At 36.5% G+C, this 19,968-nt stretch overlaps 2 protein-coding genes across 3 annotated transcripts; both read right to left on the bottom strand.

The window, feature by feature from the left end:
* Window positions 1-467: 467 nt before the first annotated feature.
* Window positions 468-2,562, bottom strand: LOC137733843 (cytochrome P450 81Q32). Its single transcript, XM_068473039.2, has 2 exons — window positions 1,646-2,562; window positions 468-1,193 (listed from the first exon to the last, which is right to left on the bottom strand). Exons 1-2 carry the CDS (start codon window positions 2,534-2,536, stop codon window positions 582-584), a joined length of 1,503 nt encoding a protein of 500 aa, XP_068329140.2. The 5' UTR covers window positions 2,537-2,562; the 3' UTR covers window positions 468-581.
* Window positions 2,563-13,933: 11,371 nt separating this feature from the next.
* On the bottom strand, window positions 13,934-18,961 carry LOC137719980 (cytochrome P450 81Q32). 2 transcript variants are annotated; one of them, XM_088686521.1, is made up of 2 exons: window positions 17,870-18,961; window positions 13,934-14,392 (listed from the first exon to the last, which is right to left on the bottom strand). In XM_088686521.1, exons 1-2 carry the CDS (start codon window positions 18,764-18,766, stop codon window positions 13,949-13,951), a joined length of 1,341 nt encoding a protein of 446 aa, XP_088542647.1. In that variant the 5' UTR covers window positions 18,767-18,961; the 3' UTR covers window positions 13,934-13,948. The 2 variants fall into 2 exon arrangements, with proteins under 2 accessions (XP_088542647.1, XP_068315069.2); XM_068458968.2 differs by lacking the exon at window positions 13,934-14,392 and adding an exon at window positions 15,498-16,208 and having other exon boundaries at window positions 17,870-18,951.
* Between the last annotated feature and the right edge of the window lie 1,007 nt (window positions 18,962-19,968).

Below are 19,968 nucleotides of genomic sequence, written 5' to 3'. Positions count from 1 at the left end.
AAAGCGTTTTCAATCATTTTAAAAACACATCCAAACGAGCTATATGTCGCGCTTTTATAGAGCTTTTGTAGTTTGCCTTAGTGTTGTGATCATTTATTTGCTTGACTTTCATCTTTTGGGGGTTTAGCATATTCTTACATAACAGATTTTAACATTTGGTTGAAATACTCTAATTAATCCAATAGATGTTACGAGAGTATCTCTCCTTAAAAGGGGTAAAGATAAGCTGATATACCTACTCTTTTGGATAAAGTGACGCTACCCTTTGATTTTTTATTTTCCTTTTGCCTATATTTTCCTTCTCATTCTTTTATATCGTGCAGTAATCAAAACTTTTTCGTTTACCATTTAAGTAATCCTTTCAGGGATGGTTCTTCTTAAAGCACATCTAATTTGAAACTCATTTGTTTTGATTGATGTTTGGGAAAGATGTTCTGGCAATGAAAATTGTAGGATGAACCGAAATGTTGAAAATGGAAAAGGGGAATAGGAATGGTATATCAATTAAGTAGACAAAGATCATTAACTATGTCTTGCAGCTTCCCTCTTTTGCTAATACAATACTAAATTATTTATATAATTTAAGATATAATTACTTTGTTTACAATTGAGCGTGTTTTACACATGGCTTCCAATGGCACAGCTTTAGGCATAGTGAGTCCTTTACCTTCAGTCATATCAACCTCCTCCTCACCAACTCTCTCCCACTCGAAACATTGGATCAATGACCCTAAAGTCAATCCCACCACACGTTGGGCTAGTCCTGCTCCTGGGCAAGCCCTTCTTCCCGATCCAAATGTTATAAGCTTATGCGACATATCCTCACCGCTTTCGAACCTCTCAGGCTTGAAGCTTTCAGGATCGTCCCACAACTTTGGGTCCCTGTGTATGGCCCATGCATTGATCAATACTATTGTGCCACGCGGCACGTCAAATCCTTCAATAGTACAGTCTTCGGATGAAAGATGTGGGAGTAGCAGTGGCGCCGCTGGGCATAATCGAAAGGTCTCAGAGACAATGCTTTGCAGGTATGGTAGTTTAGAGATATCTGGTTCTTCCATCAAGTGCTCTTGACCCAATTGAGCATCCAGTTCGGCTCTAGCCTTTTTTAGCACACGCGGATGGTTAAGCAAATTCGACATAGCCCATTCTAATGTAACAGCTGATGTATCAGTACCCGCCAACAGCATAACCTGAATATTGCCCATAAGTTAGCCACTTACTTGGGAAGGAAAAATAGAACACACACACACCCCAATGAAGTGCAATATATGTACCATTGAAGTGCATAACGCCATTTTGTATTTCTTTCTTATTAGCTATGATCACTATCATTCTGTAATTGTAATCCAAGATGTTACTTTCAGTATGCTGTGATATGGTTAACAGTCACCATCCTGCAGCTTCATCTAAGTGTGACTACTGACCTAATTAAATTTAATGAGACATAAATAGTGAATATGCATGTGGCCAGGTGTCATATTAGCAAACCGATCATCTGCTACTGTGACAAAAATCAATACGCTACCAAATATACTAGTGTGACTAAAATCACTGTTGTCGCCAACTTTCACTGAGTGCCATAATAAATTTAACTTTATGATAAAAAAATAAAAAAATTCATGAGATATCATTTTGAACTAACCAGAATAAGTCCCTTGATGATTTGATCAGTGTAATACTCAGGCTGTGACTCCTGCAGAGAAAGCAAATGATCAATCATGGTTCTAGTATTTCTACCCTTCTTGTTCCTGTGCTCATTGATGAGACCTTGCAAAAACGCATCGGTCATCTTAGCCAACCTCATAATCCTCTTCTCATACGCATCGCTCCCAACCCAGTTCAAAATCGGCAAAAAATCGGCTGGGTTGGCCGCCCCACTATGAGCAAGAGCCTCCTTCATAATCCGCCTAAATTGCCTCGCCTCCTCTTTGTCAACCGACGCGTCATTGCCGTAGTACCTCTTCCCCGCCACCATCATCATTATGTTGTTAAACGTCAGCTCCGAAAGCATAGACTTGAGCTCGACCTTTGCAAAATGATCACGGGAGTTTTTTGAGAGTTTAAGTAATAGGTGTTTGACCTCTTCCTTTCGGATGTTCGAGGATGTATTGAGTCGAGCAGTGGAGAAGATTTCGATGGCACTAATCCGGCGGAGGTTGCGCCAGTGATCGCCATATGGAGAAGCGACTACGGTGGTGTAGTTGTAGCCTATGTGCTTGCCCATGAGCAAACGAGGGCGGTTGGCTAGGACGATGTCATTTTTGGTGAAGCATTCCTGAACTGCGGACGAGGAGGAGACTATTACCACGCGGCGTGAGCCGAACCAGAGGGAGAATATGGGGCCGTGTTTTTGGGAGAGGCGGTGTAAGGTTCGGTGGACTGGGAAGTTAAGGAGGTGGAGGTGGCCGATGATTGGGAGGGAAAGTGGGCCTTGTGGGAGGTTAAGTTGAGGTCGTTTTCTCACGAGGAGGAATTTGAAGGTGAAGAACAGGAAGATAAGGGAGAGGGATATGTAGAACAAGAAGTCTTCCATGGTTGAAATGAGTTAGAATGAGTTGTGAAGAAGTGATATTTATAAGGGGAATTTTATGCGAATCATATGAAATGCTTTATTATTTTATTGCATAATTATCGTTAAGTACAAGATGAATTCGACAATAAAAATAAGATTTATCAATAAATTCACACTAAAAAATCAAACCCTAATAAAGTAACAGAACCAGTACAAATCATGTTATTAGAAAATTTATCAGCAATATAGTTTTCATATTTACGTTCATGCTTCTTTTTATTACATAAAAATTGACAGTACCAAGTACAAATGAACAAGAAGTTTCTCACGGCATATCAAAACTTCTTTTGTGTTTCACTAAGTTCTTGAGTTTATGTTATGTAGTGTTCTGTCTTTCACTTCTATATGTCTATTATCTCCAGCTCTCCAGCTCTCCAGCTCTCCAGCTAACATTTGCATACTATTTGGCATCTGCTATGTGTTTCACTAAGTTTTCTAAATTAAGGATAGTTAACAACCCATCACAACAATTAATCTGATTTACATATTTCTATGTTTCTTATATTCAAATGAGTCTAAAGATAAATTTACATATTGAACTAGGTTTGTGTGTGTAATTTAAGTAGTAAATTTGAATTTAAAGAGATATTAATATTTTATTTAAAAATAAAATGAATGTAAAAATAAGTTAGGGGCAGAAAAAAATTATATAGGTTCAACTAAACTTTCCTATTTATAATGAGAAAATGGACTCATTTTCTTAGTCCGTAAATTTCGGTTTATTTAAATCCTTCGTAAATTTTAGTTTATTTCAGTTTATTTATTTTGTTTTATATTAATTTATTTTAAGAAGAGAAAGGGATGGTGCGAAAATTATCTCTCTATAAAAGGGTGTGGTACGCGGTATTATTGCTCAAGTAATTACGAAAGTTCTATGAGGCACTAAGGAATTGTATTTAAATGGGAGCTAGATAACGTGATATTGTCACATCCCGATTCAGGCTTCACCATATCTCGGTCTCGACTCTTCTGTAGCATAATATTATCCGTTTTAGGCCCTGACCACGCCCTCACAGTTTTGTTTCTGGGAACTCAGACGAGAACTTCCTAATGGATCACTCATCCTAGGATTGTTCTCGCGCGAACTCTCTTAATTTCGGAGTTCCAATGGAATCTGAAGTCAGTGAGTTTCCAAAAATCCTCGTGCTATATGGAGGTAGACATATACATATAAGGCATAGAAGATCCTTTCCCCTGAACGATGTGGGATCTAACAGATATTATTGCTCAAGTAATTACGAAAGTTCTATGAGGCACTAAGGAATTATATTTAAATGGGAGCTAGATAACTATTCTGAGTTCTGAACTATCATACTTATCATTTGAATATAACGATATAGAATAAACATGTGAACTTGATCCATCAAAAGACTCATGCATACATGTGGGTGTTGCAGAAAACAACTTATCCATTGGGTCATTACGATTTGTTTTTTTCTCTTATGTGTGTGGACATTGCCTGTTTCGGATAGCAAGGGGGATCATATGCATCCGTTTGTCTCTATAATTTTTGGATCTGATTGTTTTACATATATCTTTTCGAAATATAATAGTACAAATCGTGTTGTGTAATCGTACTTTTCATTTTAGTCTTGACCACTAATTTCAACAATTTTTTTTATATGTACTTACGCAATCGATAGCATAAAGTTTAGGATAAGATGAAGTTTATGCACCACTTTACTTAATTATTTTCCACTTTACCTAATTATTCTTGGCTTCCTAGCTACTCTGCCTCACCCTCTATAAAATTTTGTCAAACATCTTATTCCGTTAACTCACGCTTAAATATAACATTATTTGACAATATCACTTGTAAAAATAACACGCCCGTGTTATGAAGAATCCATCCACGCAAAGAATCGGTAAAATAAATCCGATCGAGTGACATAAGTTGCAGATGTGCAGGAAAGTATTTTTGTATAAATCATCATCTTTTTCTTGTTTCGTTTTCACTATATGAGTTCGTCCTCATCAGGCGTCGACAGCTTCCATCATGCGCTGCCAGTGCTAGCTGGATCGACACCTACGTCAGGGAGTGCGTATTGTAAGTGCATACGTCAGCCAGTACGAATTCACACAATTGGATTTGCATTTGCATGCGACATGGATCAGAAAGGCAAAGCAAAGAAGAGAGTGTGGTGTGATGAGTATATTTTATATTATATATTTAACCTTATTCTTAGTATCTTTTGGTTAATATTTTGGAAGAATTTTGATATTTTGAATTGTATTTTTAATATAGGACATTTGACTTCCTCTAGAGCAAAACGTGGTCAAATGGACGAATTTCGGAGTAATTTCAGTTAGAGGACGTTCGTGAGTCACTTGGCTTGATCGTATCAAAATATCATATTTTTCTACCAAGTGATGATTTTTTGGCAATAAAATAAAGGGGCGATGCATGGTGCTGGAATAATGACGTTTTGGGCTTAACTTGCGTTTTTGGAGCCCAAGATGACCTCGGATGGGTTCGTGGCCTTCTGGAGATATGTTCAGAACGTTTTTATCTTTAAAACAATCTATCTTAGGCCGGATTTGAAAGAGATTTGAGGCTAAAACGTGGCTGAACAGTTTCTGTGCAGTTTATCCTAACTTAATTAGGACTTTATGTTTTAATATATTTTATTATTAGTTAGTTTCCTATTGGAAAGAAGAGATTTGGCTCTCAGGGATTGTGCGGCTGGCTTTTAGGGAGATATTTAAGGTTTTAGTCAGCCCTAGTTTGGGGCTATGCTTTCTTTTATGCAACTTTGGAGAGAGAGAGAATTGCTAAGGTTCTTGGAGATTTTCTACTTTAAGGTGTTTTCATTCATTTTATTCTTAATAATATTTTCTATGATTTCAATTATGAATATGTGTAACTAATTCCTTTTGCTAGGGCGAAGCCTTGAGTCTTAGCATGAATATGTAATTTTTATTTAATTGCTTATGATTGATTGCATGCACATTTTGAATTATTAAACACTGTGATTAAAACTATCTAATTGTCTTAATGCTTGATCACCATTGGGATCTTTAGAAAAGTAATTTGATTCAATTTTGGTCGGAAGGTTCCCTGAAATTGGTGCTGGCTTCATGTGGTTAAGAATTGTAATTTCACTTAAGATGAACACCAGTCTTAAGGGTTGCATGATTTTTCAAAGAGTTTTCATAAAGCATAATGAGTCTCTCATTCATATTTGATCCGAACGTCCGGACGGATTGCATGTTAGATATACATTCTATGTTGGAGGTTCCAAGTAGAATATAAATTAGGAAAACCTAACATTCAAAGTGGCATGTGTAGATCATAAGTAATTGGTAAAAGTTCATAGGATTGCTTGATGATGGTGAAACCCTAGTACTTTCTTAATTTGATTTTTCCAAAACTTTTCCTTTTCTTTCAACTTTAATATTGCAGATTGTTTTATTTTTTATTAATTAAATTCATTTTATTAAATTAGGTCATAAAAAGCAATTATCTCAAATTTTTATTTTACAATAATTAGTTGGAATTTGGTTTGTTTCAAATTATTTAATAATCCCTGTGGGCAATGACCTTGCAAGATCCATTTATATTACAATAACCTTGTCATTCTTGCAAGTATTATAGGAGTTTTTAGCCCGTTTGCGTGTGTGGTAAAATCTCTATCATGGTGCAAGGACAAATTCACAATTATCGGCCTCATAACACTTCGAAATCACTATTGGATTCACACAATTGGATTTGCATTTGCATGTGATATTTACCCTTGAAGAATGTCCCGTCAACCACTATGATCGGCCTCATAACACTTTGAAATCTTCTTATGCAAAGTCTAAGTGACATGAAACAATATAGAAAATGATTATTTCCATCGGTTTTCAATATGTGTTAGTGTACCAAGATTTTTGGCTCATAAGACAAAAAAATAGGATGGAAGTACCTCGTAAGATTTCTTGGTGATCCTCTAACCAACTCCAATGCATGTTTCCTAACTCTCCTAGCCTTCACATAATTTAACTAACACCCATGTGCTTTCGCATTTCTTATACGATGTCACATGGTGTATGTACTTGTAATACACCCTCGTAATATTGATTGGCACCGCAATTAACCACTTGGACGTTGAATTGTACCACCATTTAAAGAACTTGTTGAAGAATAGGATCTCACATTGGTCATATGACAAACTAATATGCAATTAATATATGGGAGTTTACACCCCCTAATATCACCAAGACTTTTTGTGATAAAAACCCAACACCTAGCAATAGGTAGTTAAGTTAGAGTGGGCTATCCTTTCAACAGGTCCTGGATCCGATTCTTGGGGTCGAATTTGCCTCCTTAGACCATTTTCAAAGGAGATGTCAAATTTCATTTTTATAGTTGATGTGGCAAAATAACATTTTGTAAAGTTTCATATTTCAATCGAGATGTCATTTAAAATGCTTTTTGGTAATTTACAAAATCAAGTGAGTCAGAATTTAATAATAAAATAATTAATAAGAAAATTAAGAAATATGTGGGCCCAACATTAAACTAAATTTTTTTTTTACAAAACAAGAAGTTTGGCGTTGCCTTCAAATTTGGAGGTGAAGAATGTTAATTCATATAAGACTTTGGCATCTCTTTTGGAACTAGAAAACCACATTTTTTTTGTCAAAACGATCAATGTAGAAATTTTTACATCTCATTTGGAGATGCGCTTAAGTTGGGTTTTTCGAAAAGTTTTGCTAGCTCTAGCTTAAGGATATTGAATGACCGACCCTCGAAAGTTGTGTTGACTCTAGTCCTTGAATGATGACTAGGCTCTTGAAAAATTGCACTAGCTTCGATATAATGGCTTGACTAGCTCCTGATGTGGGAATTGATTTCCCTTGTGATTCTGTGAGGGGCCACTCATGAGGGGCGGACATGTTGGAGAATAGGAGTTCACATTAATTATATGATAAAATAATACACAATTAACATTACAGAGATGTTTATGTTAAAACCCAACACTTAACAATAGGTGATTAAGTTGAGACAATATCAGTGCAGAGGGGGTGTTAAGGGGGAGTGAAAGGTGCAGTCTCATAGGGCCTCAAATTTCAAGGGCCCCCAAAATTTTTGTCATCTAATATTATGTAATAATGTTCTATGTTTAAAAAAGTTGTTTTTTATAGCATTTTAAAATCTTATTATGCACCTCTTATAAGAGTAATTTTTTTCCTTTCTAAATATAAAAATTTGGAGTACAATGAGATATTCTATGTGCTAGTAATAACACCTAAAAACGATTTTTTTTTTTCAATTTTATTATGTAATAATGTTATATGTTCAAGTGAAACTTCAAAGTTAGAGTTTTGAAGTTTTTCTTTTTTCATGTTTGGATGTTTAAGAATGAATTGCTTTTTATTATTTAGTGAAGGTTATATTTGAAACCCTTTTTACTTATAATTAATAATATATGTAAACTTGCAATCAATGCTAAAATTTGTTTGGATTGTTCTTTTTTCATAAAACTATCTTGAGGAGGGGTCCTTTTACAAATTTTGCACAAGGCCTCCGAATTCTCAAAGATGGCCATGTATCAGTGATATTAGTTGAACATGCTGGGCCTAAATAAAGAAAGCAGAGGTCCCACCATAAAACCAATTGACAATATGGAAAGTAGTCTAACCTTTTATAAACCCATGCAAGGTTTCTTCTTTCACCAATGTGGAATTATTCTCAACATGCCCTTTATGTGTGGCGAATGTTCAAGCATAACACGTAGGCAACACAACGAGGTGACGTGGAACGCGTGTGGCCTTTTGGCTTCACACACGGGAAAATCCACTCTGAGTACTATGAAGAAAGTTGGGGTTCCATCATAAAACCAATTAGCAATATGAGGAGTAACCCAACATCTTATAAGCTCATGCAAACTTTCTCATTTCGCCAATGTAGAATTCATTCTCAACACTACATAATTTATCATGCCGCACATACTTTACTTAACCTTCTACAACTTTTGTGGTGCTTTCATAGATTCCAGGTATTACGCTAGCTAGAGAGTATCAACCTTTGCTAACAAAAATGTGTTCATGTTGGGAAAAAAAGCTTGAATCATTGATTCAGGTAACAGTTGCATTTTCCAGTGGTCCGCCGGATGAGCTTGCGTCGAGAGCAACAATATAGCTGAAAGAACTGAAGACCAGAGGATGCACTCCAATGTTTCATGGCAGTCTTCAATCTTTTTTTTTTTTTTTAATTTCTTTTTAAATTAAATAAAAAAAGGAGAACGTGAGTAGATTAATAACCATGTAGCAAAGTTCTAAATATTGTTTATAGCTCAAGCCGTCATAATCTGGTTCACAATAACAGAGCGTGCTTTGCACTTAGCCTCCAATGGCACGACTTTAGGCATTATGAATCCCTTACCTTCAGCCATATCAATCTCCTTTTCACTAACTCTCTTCCACTCAAAGCATTGGATCAATGACCCCAAAGTCAGCCTCACCATATGTTTCGCTAGGCCCTGCCCAGGGCAAGCCCTTCTTGTAGAAAAAAGATATTTTTATTGATAAGCTTAACTGACAGTGCACAAGAATATATATAGCCATAGAGGCTCGTTACATCAGTACCCTTATCTTCTACAACTAATTACACAAATACCACAATTAACTATTTACTGTTGCAACTAACTTGTGACTGGTTTAGATCTCTCAATACACCCCCTCAAGCTGAGCTTGGGATCAACTGAGGAACCAAGAGGAAGCTTGGATTTAAGATAGTTGAATCTACTTTTGGAAAGAGATTTGGTGTGAATGTCGGCTAACTGATCATGACTGCAAACAAAGTTAACCTTGATGAGATGTGCCAAGACCAACTCTCGAATATAATGATAGTTGATGTTTACATGTTTGGTGTGGGCATGAAATACCAGATTAAAAGCAAGGGAGATTGCTGAAATATTATCACACCAAAGGGTAGGAACTTGAGAGAGAGGGAAACCTATGTCACGGAAGATTTTGCATATCCAAGTTAGTTCAGCTGCAGTGTGTGCGAGAGAACGATATTTTGCTACTGTTGATGATCGTGCCATAATAGCTTGTTTCTTGGCACTCCAACTGATAAGGTTGGATCCCAGAAATACATTGTAACCACTAGTGGAATGTCTATCAAAGGGACAGCTAGCCCAGTCTGCATCGAAGAAGGCTTTGAGATTAGTTGCACCCTTTTTGAACCATAGTTCTTCAGACACAGTACCCTTGAGATAACAAATAACTCGTTTTGCAGCTTGCATGTGTTGGTCTCGAGGAGCGTGCATGAATTGACAAATTTGATTCACAGCAAAAGAAATATCTGGACGCGTCCATGTCAAATACGGTAAACCACCTACAATGGATCGGTACTCAGTTGGATTGGACAAAAGAGGACCAGTGTGATCCAATTTATGAGAGCCAAGTGGAGTGCAGCAAGGCTCTGCACCATCCATATTAGTTTTCCTGAGAAGATCCAGTAAATACTTGGTTTGATGAAGAAAGAGACCTGTGGAGGATCGTTGAACCTCTAATCCCAGAAAGTAGTGCAATGGACCCAAATCCTTGACTGGAAAAATAGCACTGAGTTTTTGAATGAATAGATGGCATAGGGAAGAGTCAGGTCCAGTGACTAATATGTCATCTACATACACAAGCACCATGACAGGAGTAGTACTGTTGAGAACAAATAAAGAAGCATCTGAGGAAGATTGCTTAAAACCAAGCTGAAGAAGAGCTTGAAATAGTTTGTCAAACCAAGCTCGGGGTGCTTGTTTGAGACCATAAAGGGATTTCCTTAATTTGCAGACATGATGTGGCATCCTGAGATTAGTGAAACCTGGAGGCTGCTACATGTACACATCTTCCTTTAAATCACCATGAAGAAAGGCATTACTTATGTCTAATTGATTTAAAAACCAATTGAAATGCATAGCAAGTGACAAAATGACTCTAATCGTAACTGGTTTAGCCACATAACTGAAGGTCTCTTGAAAATCAATGCCTTCCTGCTGATGATACCCATTTGTAACCAAACGAGCTTTAAATCGCTCGACAGTACCATCAGGTTTCTGCTTTATTCTGAAGACCCACTTGCAGCCAACAACATTGTGAGAGGAAGATGGAGGAACAAGGGTCCAAGTACCTGTTGATTGTAATGCATTAAACTGATCTTGCATGGTAGATCTCCAGTGAGCATGTTTAGATGCTTGCAAATATGTATTTGGAATAAAGTCAATATCAGATGGAAGAGGATGTTTGGTAGCTGCATATACTTTGGGCTTGAAGATACCAGCTTTGGAGCGAGTGATTATAGGATGAGTATTGGTAGAGGGCAATAAGATAATTGGTGCATTGCAAGAGAGTGATGCATCATGTGGAGATTCTGTATGTGAGGTAGCATTTGTAGAAATGGGACCTTGAGTATTACCAATGTGTGAACTTGAAGGAGAACAATCAAAGTTGAATCTCAAATCTGGAACTGAAGAGCTAGAAGGAACACTAGTGCTATTAAAAACGGAGAACTGTAGATCCATGAGAGCTGAAACAGATTCTGAAGAGATAACATGATTGGGGGGAGGAGACTGAAAAAGATATGTTGCTTCATCAAACTGCACATGTCTGGAAATATAGATACGACTAGTGACTGGGTCAAGGCATCGATAACCCTTGTGTTGTAAACTATACCCCCAGAAAAACACAGCTTTTACTTTTTGCATCCAACTTGGAATGAGTGTAAGGTTTGAGCCACGGGAAGCATCTACAGCCAAAGACTTTAAGTCGGGAGTAATCTGGTGGCTTGAAAAATAGCAATTCCCAAGGAGATTTAGAGAGTCCAGAAATGGGTAATCTGTTAATAAGATACACAGCCGTGGACAAAGCTTCCACCCAATAGAGATGGGGAATATTAGAAGCAACAAGTAATGTTCTGGTAGTTTCCACAATGTGTCTGTGCTTCCTTTCAGCACAACCATTTTGTTCAGGGGTGTGAGGACAAGTTAAATGATGAGCAATACCATAAGTATGAAGAAAAGACTGAAACATAGCACCAATGAATTCACCCCCGGAATCTGAATGCACAACCTTGATTTTATTTCCATGTAAATTTTCCACATATTATTTGAATACAACAAAAGTAGAATAAGCATCAGATTTAGCTTTTAATGGAAATAACCAACTATAGCGACTATAATCATCTACTAGCAACAAGTAGTACTTAAAACCACTAGGTGAAGTGACGGAGGCAAGACCCCAAAGATCACAGTGTAGCAATTTGAGGCTTTGAGTAGTTATAGAACTAGCAGATCCAAAAGGAAGCTTGTGACTTTTAGCTAAAGCACAATCTGAACAGAAAATATCACCAGTAGTCTTGCCTTGCACCACAAGCTGATTTCCTGAAAGAACCTTGTGAAAGATAGAAGAAGATGAATGACTCAATCTTCGATGCCAAATCTGTACAAGAGCTTTGACACTTATTAAAGCCGAGGGTGATGAAGAAGTGTGATTACTAGAGCCTTAAAATGGATAGAAGCCATCTTTAACTGGTCGCCGCAAAAGCGTTTTCCCCGAAACACAATCCTTTATAGTGGATCCATCAGGGTCAAGAGTCAAGGCACAATTATTATCTTTTAAAAATTGGTAGGCAGATAATAAGTTGTGCAAGGACATGTAATACATTACTCAACTTAAAGGAAGTATGAGATGTATTTAATGAAAAGGTACCAATATTGTGAATGGACAAACCTTTACCATCTCCTATATATACCTTGTCTTCACCAGTGTAGTGTAGGGAGATGCGACAGAGAGATTGGCAATGTCATTTGTGATATGTGATGTGGCTCTAGAGTCCAATAGCCAAGATGAGGATGGTTTGGACGAGTAGTGAGCATAAAGAGCTGCAAGTTTGGCTGGTGGCACTCGTCCAAAGATCTCAGGATTCATTCTGTCAAAACAGTCAATGGCTTCGTGGCTGGTGGAGCCACAAATTTGACATGTGTTCTTGTGATGAGATGAAGAACCTTGGTTGTTAGACCGAGAGCCTGGATAAGAAGCATGAGACTGACCTTCACGATAAGTACCAGTGAAGTGTCCACGATTAGTGCGGAAATTGCGATTTCCTCTGGAAGAATTGCGATTGGTCCTGCCTCGATTAGAATTTTAACGGAAAGAAGATTAAAGATGCTGACTATATGCAGCAAAGGCCTGTGGAGAAGGCATGGGTAGCAAATGTGATTGAGATTAGACAGAGAAGGCCTGAAAGGGCTCAGTAGCAGCAATGGACAGAGTTTGCTTGCGACGAGCCATGGAGATCTCTTTTGTCAGCAACAGACCATGCAATTCATCAAGAGAGATAGAAGACAATTACAGCATGATAGAGTTAATAAATTACTCGAATTCATCAGGAAGACCATGAAGTGTCGTTGCAATGAGATCATGATCAGATATAGATGCACCAGCAGCATTGAGAGAATCTGAAATTTCCTTGATTTGTTGTAGATATTCCGAGATCGATTGAGAGCCTTTTTGAATTGATTGAAGACAAGAGCGAAGCTGGTGGATATGAGCATCAAAAACGCTACCAAAACGTTGTTTAAGCTTCTGCCAAAGCTCTCGAGATGTGGAAACACCTACTGTGAAGGGAATGAGATCTTCAGATAGGGTCGAGTTGAGCCAGATCAAGAGATTTTGATCTTTTTCAAACCACTGCTCAAATTCTGGATTTAGGGATCAATCAGGGAGAAGTGAAGCCGTACATGGCTCAGTATCGTCGATGAGGCCAATAAGTTTGTACCGGCGCAAAATTAGAGTAAATAACGCACGCATGGGAGATAATTGGTGCGCTTGAGTTTGATTGGCACCATGCTACCAATATTTTGGATCATAAGAGACATATACAAGTTTTAAGGTTGAGAATTTGCAGAAGAATTAGGGTTTGGTAATGGCGGTGAGTTAATCAGAGACAAAGAGGTAGAGAGGGAGGCCATGATATTCAGAAGCAAAATCGATCAAGGAATCAATCAAAGACAGAGAGCACAAAATTGATTACGAAATCAATCGAGAAATAAAGAAATCGATCAAGAAATGAAGGCAGTGAGAAGAAAATCAAGATATCACTGACTTAAAGACGCCATTACAGATCAAGAACAATGATCATAATACTAAATCAATGAAGAACTTCGATCAATTTGAAAAGAAATCAGAGAAACTGAGCGGAAGAAATGGAGGATCGAGGAATGCCGGGAGGCAATTGGCGATGAAACCATGTAGAAAAAGATATTTTTATTGATAAGGTTAACTGACAGTACACAGGAATATATATAGCCACAAACAATCATTACATCAGTACCCTTATCTTCTACAACTAATTACATAAATACCACAATTAACTATTTACTGTTGTAACTAACTTGTGACTGGTTTAGATTTCTCAATACTTCTTCCCAATCCGAACGGCATCAGGTCATGTGACAAGTCCTCACCACTCTTAAATTTCTCAGGTTTGAAGCTTGCAGGATCATCCCACAACATTGGGTCTCTATAGATGGCCCATGCATTGATCAATACCATTGTGTCATGTGGCACGTCGAATCTCTCAATCATGTAGTCATCTGATGAAAAATGTGGTAGTAGTAATGGAGTTGCGGGGTATAATCGGAGGGTCTCGGAGATGATACTTTGCAAATAGGGTAGTTTAGAGATATCCGGTTCGTCCACCAAGCGTTCATTTCCAAGTTGAGCATCAACTTCAGCTCTAGCTTTCTTTAACACGAGGGGATGGTTGAGGAGATTGGACATGGCCCATTCTAGTGTCACTGCTGATGTATCAGTACCCGCCGTTATTATGACCTAAAAATTACTTTTGAGTTAATATTATGAATTGTAAAGAAAAAAGACTTGTCTTCTTTAATTTCTAAAACACTAAACCCAGCTGTTATAAGTTATGATGGGTGGAAAAATGTAGGTGATTGCTTGTTTGAGAGGGGATTCGCACAGCTTGGATATGCAATTCATGATTGATTAGTTGTTATCTATCTACATCAAACGAACTATTATTTTCAAACCAACCAAGTGCTTTATATCAAATGTGTCACCCATTATATTACCAGTCAAAACCAACTACCTACTTATCTTTTATTCACTTATATTATTATGACTTCAGATACTCAAATCGGATATGTAAGATATCTTGAAATGGAATGTAATTTTATGTTTTTGGTTGGCCAGAAAACAATTCAATAGAGAGATGTAAATGTAATATATTCATCTTGCCCTAAAAATGTAAATATAAACCTAAATTTACATCTTTTTTGCATCTTTTGGTGTTGGGTCTCGCCAATCAAAGTGAAAACGGATCTTAAATTTACATTTCTGCATTGGAGATGCTCAAATAATTCCAAAAATTGTATTTCTGAAGGTCATTGGCAGGTGTTTGTGAAAAAGAAAAGTATATGTAATCCAATACATACTTAAAAAATCAGGAATTAAATCAAGGAAAGTGCTATTTACACACCTTTTTTTTTACTTCTTACACACTTTTGTTGATTTTTAGCTATTGATCTTTTTCAATTCATTCAATCCCAAACTGAAATTGAGAGAGGTGTGTTAGAAGTAAAAATAAATGTGTGAATAACACTACTCCAAATCAATTGGAGGCTAGTGGATCTCATGCTCATTGATTCTATTTTACAAGTCAGAAATCAAATCAATTATAGCGTGGATCTCATCCTCGTTCCTTTTGTTTTTCTATCTTTGATTCATGACTCTCATTTCATACCTTACCATGTCATTCAGTTGGTAAGATATAATTGAGAAATAAATATAGACGAAAACTTCACGATAAAAAAATAATAGAAAATTAGATTTTAATCCTTAAATAAGATGAAATTTAGAAAAATGTCTTATACAAGATTAAAAATTGATTTTAGTCCCTGGATTTTATTTAATACCAACATATTAAATGTCTCTCTTTTTTATTTATAATTTTATGGTGTTCATAAATTAAATTTTATGAAAATATTATAAACAATATTATAATATAGTTTATAGATCAAGCCGTCATAATTTGGTGCATAATAACAGAGTGTGCTTTGCACTTAGCCTCCAATGGCACGGCTTTAGGCATTGTGAATCCCTTACCTTCAGCCATATCAATCTCCTTTTCACTAACTCTCTTCCAATCAAAGCATTGGATCAATGACCCCAAAGTCAGCCCCACCATACGTTTCGCTAGGCCCTCCCCAGGGCAAGCCCTTCTTCCCAGTCCGAATGGCATCAGGTTGTGTGACAAGTCCTCACCACTCTTAATTCTTTCGGGTTTGAAGCTTTCAGGATCATCCCATAACATTGGGTCTCTATGGATGGCCCATGCATTGATCAATACCATTGTGTCACGTGGCACGTCGAATCTCTCAATCATGCAGTCATCTGATGAAAAATGTGGTAGTAGCAATGGAGCTGCGGGGTATAATCGGAGGGTCTCGGAGATGATACTTTGCAGATAGGGTAGTTTAGAGATATCCGGTTCGTCCACCAAGCGTTCATTTCCAAGTTGAGCATCAACTTCAGCTTTAGCTTTCTTTAACACGAGGGGATGGTTGAGGAGATTGGACATGGCCCATTCTAATGTCACTGCTGATGTATCAGTACCCGCCGTTATTATGACCTAAAAATTACTTTTGAGTTAATATTATGAATTGTAAAGAAAAAAGACTTGTCTTCTTTAATTTCTAAAACACTAAACCCAGCTGTTGTAAGTTATGATGGGTGGAAAAATGTAGGCGATTGCTTGTTTGAGAGGGGATTCGCACAGCTTGGATATGCAATTCATGATTGATTAGTTGTTATCTATCTACATCAAACGAACTATTATTTTCAAACCAACCAAGTGCTTTATATCAAATGTGTCACCCATTATATTACCAGTCAAAACCAACTACCTACTTATCTTTTATTCACTTATATTATTGTGACTTCAGATACTCAAATCAGATATGTAAGATATCTTGAAATGGAATGTAATTTTATGTTTTTGGTTGGCCGGAAAACAATTCAATAGAGAGATGTAAATGTAATATATTCATCTTGCCCTAAAAATGTAAATATAAACCTAAATTTACATCATTTTTGCATCTTTTGGTGTTGGGTCTCGCCAATCAAAGTGAAAACGGATCTTAAATTTACATTTCTGCATTGGAGATGCTCAAAGAATTCCAGAAATTGTATTTCTGAAGGTCATTGGCAGGTGTTTGTGAAAAAGAAAAGTATATGTAATCCAATACATACTTAAAAAATCAGGAATTAAATCAAGGAAAGTGCTATTTGCACACCTTTTTTTTACTTGTTACACACTTTTGTTGATTTTTAGCTATTGATCTTTTTCAATTCATTCAATCCCAGAATGAAATTGAGAGAGGTGTGTGAGAAGTAAAAATAAATGTATGAATAACACTACTCCAAATTAATTGGAGGCTAGTGGATCTCATGCTCATTGATTCTATTTTACAAGTCAGAAATCAAATCAATTATAGCGTGGATCTCATCCTCATTCCTTTTGTTTTTCTATCTTTGATTCATGACTCTCATTAGTCCCTGGACTTTATTTAATGCCAACATATTAAATGTCTCTCTTATTTATTTATAATTTTATGGTGTTTATAAATTAAATTTTATGAAAATATTATAAAATTTTAATTCTCATTATGGTAAATATCTTATATAAGAAAATATTTTCGTAAAGATTTTTCGATACACATGTTTTTGCATATTTTCTTATGTGTCACTAATTAATTCAATATATTTAGGTACGAACATTTCGGTACACTATGTTAATATAATATGTTTAGGTATGGACATTTCGCTACACTAGTTTATTATAATATATTTAGGTACCGACATTTTGGTACACTAGTTTAATATCATATGTTTAGGTACGGAATTTTTTGGTACACTTATGTTTTTGCATATTTTCTTTTGTGCCACTAATTCACTACAATATATTTAGATACGAACATTTCGGTATACTAATTTAGTAAAATATATTATGATACGGACGTTTAGGTACACTAATTAGAGGAAGTAAAATAAATATAATGAATTAAAATGTGTATAATAATAAATAATTTTAATTTTAATATAATGACATTAAATAAGATCTCTATTAAATGTTAAAACAAAATATAATATAAATTTGAATTAGGTACACATTAGAGAAATAAAATCAATATACAATCTAACACCAAGTTTTTATTGAATTTTAATCTTCTTCAAGGATTAAAGTTCAAAAACCCTAAAAAATAATATATGAGACGGCCAGTAAACACTAACCTGTATAATCCCCTTGATAATTTGGTCAGTGTAATACTCAGGTTGTGATCCCTGCAGAGTAAGCAAATGGTCAATCATAGTACCAGTAGTTCCACCCTTCTTGCTCCTGTGCTCATCGATGAGGCCTTGGAAAAACTTATTGGTCCTCTTGCCCAACTTCATGACCCTCTTCTCATACGCGTCGCTCCCAACCCAATTCAAAATCGGCAAAAAATCTGCCGGGTTGGCCGCTCCACTTTGAGCAAAAGCCTCCTTCATAATCTCTCTGAACTGCCTCACCTCCTCTTTCTCCACCGACACATCCTCGCCGTAGTACCTCTTCCCCGCCACCATCCTCATTATAGTGTTAAAGGTCAACTCATGGAACATAGACGTCAACGCCACCGGTGCGAAATCTTCACGTGCGTTTTGTGAAAGTTTAAGTAGTAGCTGTTTGATTTCGTCCTTTCTGATGTTCGAAAATGTGTTCAGTCGAGCGGTGGAGAATATCTCGATGGCGCTAATGCGGCGGAGGTTGCGCCAGTGATCACCGTATTGGGACGCTGCCATGGTGGTGTTGTTGTAGGCTAAGTGCTTGCCTAGGATAAAGCTAGGACGGTTTGCTAGAACGATGTCGTTGGTGGTGAAACATTCTTGTGCGGCCGACGAGGATGAGACTATGACCACGCGCTGCGAGCCAAACCAGAGTGAGAAAATGGGGCCGTGCTTTTGTGAGAGGCGGTGGAGGGTTCGATGGATTGGGAGTTTTAGGAGATGGAGATGGCCGATTAGTGGAAGAGAAAGTGGACTTGGAGGGAGGGTTTTGTAACGGCGTCGTTTTGTTTGGAGCAGGAAGTTTAAAGTGAAGAGGATGGAGATAATGGAGAGGAATGTATATAACAAGATCTGTTGTTCCATAGTTAGCTTGTGGAGTTGAGATGGATGTGATCAGTGGGTAGTTTACAGTGTGGTGGAGATGTGGTACTTAAAGAGGAGGTGTGCGATAGTAGTGATCCATGCTAAGTTTTTTTAGCAGTTTAGATCTCAATGTTCAAGTACCGTTTGTTTTCTAGCGATCATTTCTATTTGAATAAACAAAAAAAACTTAGAATTTGAATAAAAGTTAAAATTTAGAAATTGACATGCACAAATTTCCTTGTTTGCATTCATAAATATAGAATTTAAAATTTCTTCGTGGGAAAAAAGCTTGGAATTTGGAACCTCCAATTCCCAAGTTAAATTCCACGTAAATAGGTGACGAAATTTCAAAATGACGGAATTTGAAATGACGGGATTTTTTTTTCTAGAATTTGTGAAATTTCTTGTTTGGTTAACTTAAAAGAACAATAGAATTGAATACATAATTTTTTATTTTTAAACTCTCAATCATAGAAATTGAGAAATGACACATCTTTACATGAAATTTAAACCTGGGAATTGGAGGTCCCAAAATCCAAGTTTTTTCCATGCAAAAATTCTAAATTTCTATAGTTATGAATCCAAATAAAGGAATTGGTGCATGTCAATTTATAAATTCTAACTTTTACCCAAATTTCAAGTTTAATTCTCTCATCCAAACATAGTGTAGTGTTCATATTAGTTGGAGAGCAAATTTATCTTTCTCTTATCTTATACTATCATCTTTACTAATTAATAAAACCCTATTTGTCAATCAAAAGAGGATGAAAAGACAAATTAGTCTTCTATCACATAAAAAAATGATGGGCAATAATGTAATTTCACAGGTTCAAATTTTACTGTTTTTTATTAAAGCCTTACGTACAAGTGATGTTAAAATACTTCCAATATTAAAAAATAAATAAATAAATAAATAAACCAAAAACAAAAACCTCCCACTCCCCCCTTGTCCTCTTTTTCTCTCTCCCTCTTTCCTTCTCATTTTCTAATAAAACCCTCATTGTAAACTTTTTGCCCCTTTTTTCCTATTTTGCCCTCACTTTTGATACACAATAAGTGAACCCTCCTTGTCAACCTTTTGCCCTTTTTCCTATTTTGCCCTCACTTTTGATATACAATATTCACATAAAAAGGGCAAAATAGTAATTTTGTATCTTTTGATAAAATGACAATCATATCCCTAATTTTCCTATTTTACTCTC

Source organism: Pyrus communis, chromosome 15 (genome assembly GCF_041283825.1).
Source record: "Pyrus communis isolate YQ-2024b chromosome 15, ASM4128382v1, whole genome shotgun sequence".
Taxonomy (NCBI): Eukaryota; Viridiplantae; Streptophyta; class Magnoliopsida; order Rosales; family Rosaceae; genus Pyrus; species Pyrus communis.
The sequence above is the reverse complement of the archived record's forward strand: the minus strand, read 5'-3'. Positions and strand labels throughout refer to the sequence as shown.

Coding starts and splice junctions, on each gene's coding strand:
- LOC137733843 (XM_068473039.2), bottom strand. CDS start 2,536: ATGGAAGACTTCTTGTTCTACATATCCCTCTCCCTTATCTTCCTGTTC. Junction 1,194..1,645: donor TCATCAAGGGACTTATTCTG/GTTAGTTCAAAA, acceptor GGCAATATTCAG/GTTATGCTGTTGGCGGGTAC.
- LOC137719980 (XM_068458968.2), bottom strand. CDS start 18,766: ATGGAACAACAGATCTTGTTATATACATTCCTCTCCATTATCTCCATC. Junction 16,209..17,869: donor TTATCAAGGGGATTATACAG/GTTAGTGTTTAC, acceptor AGTAATTTTTAG/GTCATAATAACGGCGGGTAC.